The following is an 11041-nucleotide window of genomic DNA, read 5'->3' on the forward strand; positions in this document are numbered from 1 at the left end:
GAAGGAGTAGAATGTAGTAAGAGTTCGGACTGCTTGGGTCTGAACCCAGGCTCTACCCCTTCCTAGCTGTGTGATGTTGGGTGAGTTATTTAACCTCTCTGTACCTCTGGCCCATCATCCATAAAATGAGGGTTATAATAGGATACGCTTCATGAGATTGCAGTGAAGTTAAATGAGCTAATATATATAAAGCACTTAGGGCAGTTCTATGCAAATGTAGGTTATTATTTTCATTGTATTCATTAGTAATACCTGCAAAACACTTAACATAGAACCAGGCACAGAGCAAGTGCTCAATAAACACTACCAATTGTTAGCGTTATTAGGAAAATGATTCATAAAGTGCTTAGCCTAGAGCCTGACACACTTAACATTCAATAAATGGTGTCTGGCCCACTATTACTGTTACTTATTGTTATCAGATCAGGATGTTGCTGTGCCCTGGAGAGTTTTAGGCTGTTGTTTCAGTCCTGTAGGAGGAATCACGGTAGGAACTATCTCACGGCCAACTACATCTCATAAGACAATATTTAGAGGGATTAAGCTATCCTTCCTGTTTTATTTGCCCCCTTCTTGGTAAATGCTAACTGCCTCACATCACCCCACTTTCCTTGCTGGGGTGCTACCATGGAAGCCCCTCCTTTTCTAGTGCTAGAAACGGAAGCCGGTGTGTTCCCCCTTACCCTGAATTCCAGCAAACTCTCAATTTAAATTTTATTCTTGAGGATGGTCATTTTCTTTTTCAGTTGGTAGGTTTATTTGTTTTTTGTTTCTTGTTTTGGTCTGTTTTTGTTTTTGTTTTTGTTTTTTTAATCGAGGAGGACAATAGAAGAAAGGCTTGTGGGGTTACTAGTTTTTATCTTACGTATTTTCACTGAAGAAATACATCTTTGACAAAGTAGATCTGGCAAAATACCTGGAGTACACATGCTATTAAAAAGTTGAAAGTGAGCTCCAAGCATGAGGGTCTGTGAACATCATGTGAAAGCAGAATCCTGTAAGGAAAAGTAGGGTTTGAAAATCCCCATTCAGGGAGAATTCCAAGATTGTAGCTTGGCAAATAGTGGCAATTGCATGAATTGCAGAATAAAGTTCAGTTCTGTTCCCCCTTCTTCCAGGGTCATGTTTTCCTGTCAGTAGGAATTTTTCCCCCCTCTTTAAATTTTCTTTATGGTGTTATGATCTTTTTCTGTGTATGCTTTTATCACAAATAACACTTCAGATCCATTTTGAAAGTAGAAATAATAGGTACCATTTACTAACTGCTAGAGATTGTGCTCTATAAGCAATATCCTTCCATGAGATAAGTACTGTTAGTACCCTGTCCGTTTTATAGATGAGGAAACAGGGCCTCAGAGAGGTGCAGTGCCTAGCCTAAGCTCATACGGAGAAGAGGCGGCAGAGTCGAGATTTGAACCCAGGTCTTACCAGACTGCACAGCCTGTGCCTTTCACTGGTTCTATAAAATACCCCACAGTGGCCTTGGTTCCATCCGTAAGTCAGAGGCCTATATTCAGAGTAGTTCATGGGTCTTAGTGATTTACATGGCATCCCAAATCCCCCAGAAATGAGATTGCCTCTCTCCTCTGTGGTTAGACTCCAAGGGGACCAGGGATGTGTCTTTTTAACATTGCTCACAGTCTCAAGTAAGCCAGGGCCAGACCTGATGAGTCTAAGTGGGGGTGTTGGGCCTTCCTCTATCCCACAGGCATTGCTGTGTGCATTGGGATGGCCAGCACCTTTGCCTACGCCAACTCCACGCTCCGAGAACAAGTCTCTCTGAAGGTGAGTCACCTGGCAAATTAGTCTCCTATGGCTGCTGTAACAAATGGCCACAATCTTAGTGGCTTAAAACATCAATTTATTATCTTATAGCCTTGTCTATCAGAAGTCTGAATTGGGTCTCAAGGTGGCAACAAGAATGTATTCCTTCTGGAGAGTTTCAAGGAGAATCTGTTTCCTTGCCTTTTCTAGGTTGTGGAGGTCACCTACATTCTCTGGCTCCTGGCCCCTTCCTCCTCTTCATGCCAACACCATTGCATCCCTGTGGCCATCCTTCCGTAGTCACATCTCCCTCTGACTCTCCTCCCTCTTCTACTTTTAGGGACCCTTGTGATGACATTGGGTCCACCTGGATAATCCACAAGTCTCTCCCCATCTCAGGGTCACCTGATAGCAACGGTAATTCCACCTGTAACCTTAATTCCCCTTTGTCATGTGACCTAACATATTCACAAGCTGCATCAATTAAGACAGGGACATCTTTGGGAGGCTATTCTTATGCCTGCCATCCCTGGGCAGATCCCCGGATGTGCCATCCTTCTCCCAAGCCCTTCTACCGGCAGCATCTCCCCCATGCGCCCCAGCCTAGTCCCTTTACCCTCCTGACATTCAACCAGTTAGCTCACTTCCAACCCATCCTCATGGTACAGGCCATCCTCCTGGCACTACTCGGTGGCCATACAGCTTCACCACCATCATCCTAAATGCCCTCTTAATACTTGCTGAGCACTAAGCGTGCCCAGCACAGTGCTGGGCTCCTTGCACACTTCATCTTGCACATTTGTCCCAGCAACCTGGGAGAGAGGCAGAGCCATTCTCATTTCATTTTCCCAATAGGAAATGGTAGCTCAGAAACACTAAGTTTTTTGCCTGAGGTCACACAGCCAGTGCAAGTGGTGGCATCAGGAGATAAACCCAGACATTGAGTCCACAGGCTGCTGTGCTCATCCCAAATTCAAATCCCAGCTCCTCCACCTACGTCCAACCCTTAGACAGGTTACCTCGGCGATCTCAGCTTCAGATGCCACCTCTGGAAAAGGAACTGTGCACACCAACTTCATATACCCATAGAATGGATGAAATGAGATAGTGCAGAGAAGGTGTTTAGCACAGTGCTAGGCATATAGGTAACATGTAATTGAGCTATTTAATAAGCCTATGCTTTGTGCTGTACATATGATCCCATAATAGCCACCATCCTCTCTGATCCCTTTTTTGGCATCATCTGATTTCTCAAAAGCACCTGGACCTCTGTGAGGCGTGAAGGGCAGCTCAGTCTCCATTGAGGACATGAGCCCACTGAGGTCCAGAGTTGGCCATGGAGCCAGAGGTTCTTCCTGACCCTTAGTCTCATCTTCTTCATACAAACCCCTTTCTGCTATTAGAACAACAGATCCATCTACACCATAATGGGACACTTTTTGGCTATCTCTAAAATGTACCTTGACTTGAGCTTTAAGGGGTAAAAAGATGCCTTTATCTGTGGGCAGGCTTCTCGGGGTCCTGAACCCTATGAATTAAAGACACTGGTATTGTTTTGCCTGCCTGCACATATTTTCTGTGAAAGAGTCTGCATGACCCTTAGTAAGTTTGGCAATTTCAACTTACAACTAGAGAACTATCCCTTCTGTTCTTCAGAGTTTGGCTTTGGGCACTGCTAATTCCCTCTTTCTCTTCCAACTTTGGTTTGGATTCACAGTGGATTAAACTGGAATCCATTATTTATTGGGGTAAAAAGGGCTGCCGAGTAGATTAATCACACTGAGAAGAGCAGTTGGTTGGTTGGAGGTGGTTTCTAGGGTCATTAAACTTGACCACTCCTGGGATAATGGGTGGATGGAGATGCATTTATTTTGTCTACGCTGAGGAAATATACATGGTGAGGGTGTGTGGGACACTGAGCTGTGTCTGGAGACAGTGGAGCATTTAGCGAAACCGCAGGGAAGGTTACACTGGGAAAGCTATGAGCTCATCCTATTCCAGCAATGCAGCCGCCCTGGTCCAGGAAGACATGAGCTTTTGAGAATCAGCAGCACGAGGGTCTACGTATGTCTCCCGGGGTGCGCAGGCGCGGACACACCCTGCCCGGCACCTCCTCCAGAAATTTCCTGCGATGGCTGTTAGGCCGAGAAGCTAATGGGAAATAGCAAACTGAGAATGTTTTCTAGCTTGTCTTCCTGAGAACTAAACAGAAAAGAGGCTGGAGAAAGAAACGGGGCCAGATTGTGAAGGGCTTTGACAGCCAAGCGTACGAATTTGAATTTAATCTTATAAGTATGGACCTGCATTGAACTTCAGACCAGGGCAGTAGCCTGGAGGGAGGACTGTGCTAGAAAAAATGAGAGCAGAAGTTTCCAGCCTATAGATGTGACATCTTCTGCCGGGTTGTAAAGTCTGGATACTGGGTCCTACCATTTAGCGAGCCTGAAGTATGAACCTGTACCAGACCGAATGTTTACATTTATGAATTTTACTTAATCCTTAACAAAAGCCCTGTTTTTACATGAGGGCACTGAGGCCTAAAATGTGTAGGAGCTGCTTAGCCTCGCTGTGCCTTAGCTCCTAACAGTCAATGTGAACTGACATCTAGTATACACCAGGCACTTTTCGAAGCATCTCATGTACATTAAATTAATTTTCACAGCTTTCTGAGGGAGAGACAATGTATTCCCATTTTACAGACGAAGAAAGGGAAATGAAAAGAGTTTAAGTAATCTGCCCCGGTAGCAGACCAAGGATTTGAACTCAGGCATCCAGTTCCAAAGTCTGTGCTGCTAACCACTGCGCTATCCTGCCTTTCTGGGTAATTCCCCAAGCAGGTTTCCACATTTCTGTCATAATCATCCCTTGGGTGCTAGTAGGATGGAAAGATGCCAACATGCTTCTCTATTCACCACTAGCCCCAAAGTTTCCTCCAAACCTTTGAGAAAGGGAAAAGTTACTCCTTGTCAGAAAACATTCTGGAATATTCCGCCATGTACACCTTTGGCACTGCAGCATCCCTACAGATCTCTTGCTTTCTCTCCAGGAAAAGAGGTCAGTGCTGGTCATCTTGTGGATCTTGGCCTTTCTGGCGGGGAACACCCTGTATGTCCTCTATACGTTCAGTTCCCAGCAGCTGTACAACAGGTGAGCAGGGGAATCTGACACACATCGCCCCCCCACCCCCCCGCCCCGCCGTGGGAAAGTGGGGGAGGGTATTGTCAGGGTTGGGACACACACCCTTTCACTTGAGAACAATGCAGTAGTGCTTTGTCACATAGTAACTTTCAAGTTCCACCCTGTCATGTACACACATGCCTAGAGCAGAATTCTCTCCTAGAAATGCAAGCCACATATTTAATTTTATATTTTCTAATAGACACACAGTGGCTAGTGGAGGAGGGCTGGCCAGTGAGGGCCTCCAGGATGGGCTTGAGACTCGAGCCAAGCTTTCAGAGCACGCACATCTGTTTTGCAATCGGGCAGTTAGTGCCGAGACATCAGCTCACATCTCACACACTGCATTAGTAGTCTAGCCCAGAGTATCAAGGCCGCTGGAGGCTCTAGGAGGTGGAGTTTCCCAGAACCTGGAATGAATTTCCAGCTCCTGTCGTACTCTGGGCATGATCACAGTCACAGACTCAGCCTTCTGCGTCCCCATCAAACCCGGGCTAAGTCAAACTGGCAGCACAGAAAGAAAAAGCGGTTTAGGGAGAAAAGCAACAGAGCTGAGACTCTTCCTGTTTGATATCGATCTGGAGTGTGTTTTGTAGGTAATACCAATAGCTATGATCTTATTTTGCCTTCCCAGTGACCCAGCAGAATACTGATGTCCCCATTTCATAGTGAGGAAACCCTTTTCAATGATCTTAGTCCCGGTAACTAGCCCTTAACAGCAAGCTCACGTCTTTCTAGGATTTAAGTCTGATGACCAGTGTCAGAGAGTCTTGGTCCTGCCACTTACCAGCCTTGTGCTTTGTGGCAGATAATGGAACTCCTCTGAGCCTGTCCTAATCTCCTCATTCGTGAAACTGCGACCCAGTTTATTCTTGCCTCACCCACCTGAACAGGCTAATTATTAGGGAGGCCAAATGTTTCAATATGTGAAAACTACTGGCTAAACCACAGACCATTCGACATATCATAATCCTGTAATTAATTTTATTCTTTTATGATGAATTACTCTACCTATTGGCGGTGATGGCTAATAAGGAGCAAAACCGATGATAAAATATATCAGTTCATTAATTTTCATAGCGTATGTTAGAAATAAGTAGACCTAGTGATCAATCTGTGGGAAAACACATTTGCTCCACCCCTCCTACAAATGCCAAAACAGAAAACATAAGACCGTGCAAAACAAAAAACACTAAGACACTGAACTAAAACCCAGATAGGTGACTTTAACACCTATCTCTGAGATAACTCTGAGATAAAATAGAAAGTGGAAGGCAGATCTTCATTTTATTGCAATCAGAAGCATAACAGAGAAGCAGAGCATGGAAGTCAACCAACCAGCCCGCGATATCCCCGGGAAGGATGAGCAGAGGCAGAGGAGGGAGCTCAGGGCTGCTGACCTCTCCCGTGTTATAACGTGAACGGCCACTCAAACTTGGATACAAAGAATCCCACGGAGACAGGACGAGGGTATGGAAGGAGCCTGAGGTATTGTGAGAGATTGCCAACATGGATCGTTGTCATCGATTTTGCCCTATGCTAGTTCTTTAAAGATTTTTATTATAAATAGAAATAGGTTTTAAAAAATAAAAGTAAACAAATAGACCAGTTCGTTCCTAGAATACTATAATAAAGAGGCCTCGGTTCACAGTTTTCAACCAGCCCAGCAGAGTATGTCGGAAGCATTCAGAAAGCAACCACTCTGGGCTGTGTGTACTGTTCCCTGCAGGGGGCACGTGAAACTCGATCGGGCCTTCGCTCAGAGCCTCCAATCCAGTGGGGAGAAAAGCAAGGGAGCAAGTACAGTTTGGGTGCTGGTTCCAGTCCTAAATCCACATTCTAGCTAATATGCTGTGGGCAGGCGACACCACCTCTTAGCACCCCAGTTTCCCCAGCTCAAAATGGAATAATCATAGCACCCACTTCATAGAGCCATTGGGAAGACAAAATAAGTTAGGACACATAAAGTGTGTAGAGTAGGGCCAGTGTGATGTAAAGAACCAAGAGCTTTTAGCTACTACTGTTATATTATGAATAACATCATCATCCTCTGTGAGTAGAGAGCAGTGATGCTCACTGTGGTCCATGGACATGTGCCAGTTTGAGAACAGCTATTGCCAGTTTCCATTGAGGTAAGTACAGAACTTGAGTGTGAGGTGAACTTACCTGGTCACAGTTGGTTAAAATGAGTTAACACTCCGAGTAGCCTTGCTGTAGAGTAAGGATTGAGGGTACTAACTGCAGCTGGGATGCCTGCGTTTCAGTCTACCTCCCCCTCTTAATATATGCAGGACCTTGTGCATATTACTTTATCTTTCTATGCCTCAGTTTCCTCATCTGCAAAATGGGGTAGATAAGGGGGCCTGCCTCAGAGAGTTGCTGTTCTCCTGGCTGCATGGCAGAGTCTGCAATCTCATAGAAGGATGCTTGTTACTGAATCAAATCTCACCAGTACCACTATGAGGGAAGGAATTTAACTGATAATAACACTGGGGCTTACAGAGACAACATTATTTGCCCAATAAATGGAGAAGCTTGGATTCAAATTCAAGTCTGAATTTGAATCTCCAACCTTCAGTGCCTCATTTATAAACTGGGGAGAAGCAATACTCACTGTGCAGGACAGTGAGATACACTGAATGAAGAGCTTAGCACAGTGTCTGGCACATCGGTTTTCTCTCCCCTCCTTCTTCCCCGCCCTCCATAGTGTCGGCCTTCCCTCCTTCCTTCTGCTTCCCCTTGTGAAGCGTGTTGTTGACCCATAAAATAACAGAGGGACCTTAACTGATGATACTCTAGGCTAATCTCATCTTTTAACCCTCAGGGGAACTGAGGCTCAGAGAAGTTAAGAGACTCATTTTAACCCTTAAGGGAACTGAGGCTCAGAGAAATTAAGATACTCACCTGAGCACACACAGTAACCAGATTCAGGAACAGGACACGTGTCTGACTCCCAGTTCAGCCAGTTCAGTGTTCTTTCTACAGGTAATACTTCCAAGGCTCCTGGAATCAGTAGAAGGAGCTGCCAAGGGCCAGTGATCCTAAGTGAGCATCTTGACTCTCTGAACCTTCTCCACAGCCTCATATTTCTAAAGCCCAACCTGGAGACCCTAGACTTCTTCGACCTGCTGTGGATCGTGGGGATCGCAGACTTTGTGCTGAAGTACATCACCATCGCCCTCAAGTGCCTGGTCGTGGCCCTGCCCAAGATCATCCTGGCCGTCAAGTCCAAGGTAGATACTGCCTGTGGCCACCAAGGAGCCCCAGTCATGTTGATCATGCAGGGGATTCAGAGTGCCTTCTGGAGGAGGAAAGAGTGGGCCTGATGTCAGGGTCCCAAATGAACAGAGTCTGAGCTAACAAATCCTGTCACCCACCTTATAATTCCTAAAAGCTAGGCATGGTTCTTCGTTGTCAGCACCTGCCTGTCACACCTCTGCTCCAAAGTATATTTCCTGTTTCATTTTTCAAAGCTGCCCTTGATGCAGATTTCACCTGAATTTCCCCCGAGAAAGGAGAAAAGCATGTTGACATGCAGTGGGTCCTGCTTCTCTCGGGGAAGGATAGCTCTCATGAGTTTTCACTCTTTGTGGCTTTGGGAGCATGTTTTATAAAGGGTACTGAGGCTCAGAAGGAAAGAACTCTATGATCGATTAGCGGTGTCTGCTGCGGACACAGGGTTGGGAGTGATGGCCATGATGTTTTGCAGTTGACTGTAGGGAAAGGCCTGTAGGCGGGTGTTGGGTTGAAGAGGTGTTGAGAGGGATAACTATTGCAATTCAGAGGACTGAGCAAGGCTAGGGCAAAATGTCATCTTTAGGATATAATTATTGCCAGTGCCTCTGCAGGAAGACCCGAAGTGGGGAGTCTGAACAGAGGCAGATAGACTAAATAATCTCTGGAAACTCTTGCTTTCCATGCTGTAAAAACAGCCATCTTTTCAACTTCAGAATGCTCAGAATTCATCCTAGGCATTGGTTGGCAGAAGAGTGGGTTAGAATTGGCTGTCCATCTTGAGTGACAGCTGACTAAAGCCATCAGCCAGGTATATAGGAAAAACACACTCCTGTGTTTCTTCTTTACTCACACACTCAGTACTTCTGACACCAGATGTGTGGGTTTTCCACACATCCAGCAATTCTCTGACACCAGCTACAATTTAACTCAGTTCTGACTCTGTCTTACCTGGAGATAGCGTCAGATCCCATAGGTTAAGGGCTCAGTCCTACAAGACCGCTCCCTCCCCACTTTAGACGCCAGTCACAAGCCCAGGCTGTCACCTGTGCTTCTGACCAACCGGTTTTAAATCAAGGTTCCCATGACCCCGTCCGTGGTTCATTCATTTGCTAGAACAGCTCACAGAACTCAGGGAAACACTTACATTTACCAGTTTGTCAATTACTGTTTTTTATAATTATGTATTTATTATTAAATATGTAGTGGAAATATATAATTTTTATTAAGTATATTTTTATTATATACTTCATGTATATAATATACTTCACACTATACTTTAGCTTAAAGTAACAAACTTACTATCTCATAGTTCTGGAGGTCAGAATTCCAAAATGGATTTCACCAGACTAAAGTCAGGGTGTCGTCAGGGCTGCGTTCCTTCCTCCATCTTCATATAACAGTACTTCATGTATTATGTTTATTAAATATGTAATTATTATTATTAAAGGATAGGATAAACGATACAGATGAATAACCAGATGAAGAGGTACACAAAGCAAGGTGGGGGAGAGTCCTGTGTGCAGGAGCTTCTGTCCCCATAGAGTTGGGGTGCGCTGCCCTCCCAGCATGTAGATGCGTCCACCACCCCAGAAGCTCTCTGAACCCCGTACTATTGGGATTTTTATTTTTTTGAGGCTTCATCATGTAGGCATGACGGATTATAAACTCCATTTCCAGCATGAAGTTTGGGGGTTAGAGCTGAAAATTCCAAGCTTCTAATCATGGCTCGGTCTTTCTGGTGACCAGCCAGCCCCGACCCGGGAGACCACCAAGGGTCCCCTCGTTAGAACAAAAGACACTCTAGGAAGTTCCGAGGGATTTAGGAGTTTGACGGCAGATGCTCCCATCACTCAAGAAATTACAAAGGTCTTAGGAGCTCTGCATCAGGAACTGGGATCAAGGACTGAATGTTAAAACAAAAGATTCTTCTAACACCCCCATTTACAAGGGGGACTGGGGGTTGTATGTCAGGATCCAGGGGGCAGAGACCAATGTGTATATTTCTTCTTATTTCACACCAAGGCAATCCGAGTCTGATTTTGACACACCTACACACCCACACACACCCCCGACACCTCACCTGCACTCTCCTCCCCCACCTTGTGATTTACCCGATTGAGCCCAAATCCTAGGCTGTTGAGGTTTTCTTAGATGAAGACATAGCTCTGGTGCCCAGAGGCAGTGCCAGGAAGTCTAAAATGGCATCAAGACCAAAAAAAAAGAGGAAAGGCAAAACGAGGAACACTGGGTCTAAAACAGTCCCACGATGTCCCCCACTTGCCCCTCCTGAGACCACAGTAACAATGGTTACGTCACATACCAAGTGGGCACTAGGGACTTGACACCTGGAAGCAGCATGGCCTAATGGTTATGCACATGGGCTTCGGCATTGGACATGTCTACATTCAGGTCCCAGCTGTACCCCTTTCTAGCTGTGACAAATGACAGGGCAAATAACAAAACCTGAGTCTTAGATTCCTCACCTGTCAACTGATGACCATAATAGCACCTTCCTCCTAAGGACTAGCCTGGTAAGAACCATTGCCGGTGAGAAATAGAAAGTGTTTTACCCTGTGCCTAGCACGTGGTCAGCGCTCAGTGAATGATTCACAATACTCCTAAGTGTGATTCATGACTGCTAGCTCTGTACGGACGAGCTGTGCGACCTTGGGTAAGTTAGTTAGCCTCTGTATGCCTCAGTTTTCTGATCTATAAAATGGAGGTGATGGTTGTGCTGGGTGCCTTTCTTCTGGCCCTTTAGATACGCTCTCCGCCCTTCTTAACTTGCTCTCTGTCCAGGAGGCTGACCTGGGTGGACTGTATCACTGGGCTCCCGTGGCCCCTGGCGTCCAGTTGGGCTCAG

The 11041-nt window shown here is 45.6% G+C and overlaps 1 protein-coding gene across 1 annotated transcript in view; it reads left to right on the top strand.

Annotated features, from left to right (window-relative positions):
- Positions 1-1713: 1713 nt before the first annotated feature.
- The window catches only part of RNFT2 (ring finger protein, transmembrane 2), a 53085-nt gene continuing 43757 nt past the window's right edge, over positions 1714-11041 (top strand). The window contains exons 1-3 of the mRNA XM_023528248.1: positions 1714-1785; positions 4811-4911; positions 8021-8174. Coding sequence (XP_023384016.1) covers positions 1729-1785; positions 4811-4911; positions 8021-8174 — 312 coding nt within the window. The 5' untranslated portion in view covers positions 1714-1728. The remainder of the gene's footprint in view (positions 1786-4810; positions 4912-8020; positions 8175-11041) is intronic.

Source organism: Pteropus vampyrus, unplaced genomic scaffold (genome assembly GCF_000151845.1).
Source record: "Pteropus vampyrus isolate Shadow unplaced genomic scaffold, Pvam_2.0 Scaffold23, whole genome shotgun sequence".
In the NCBI taxonomy this organism is placed as follows: domain Eukaryota; kingdom Metazoa; phylum Chordata; class Mammalia; order Chiroptera; family Pteropodidae; genus Pteropus; species Pteropus vampyrus.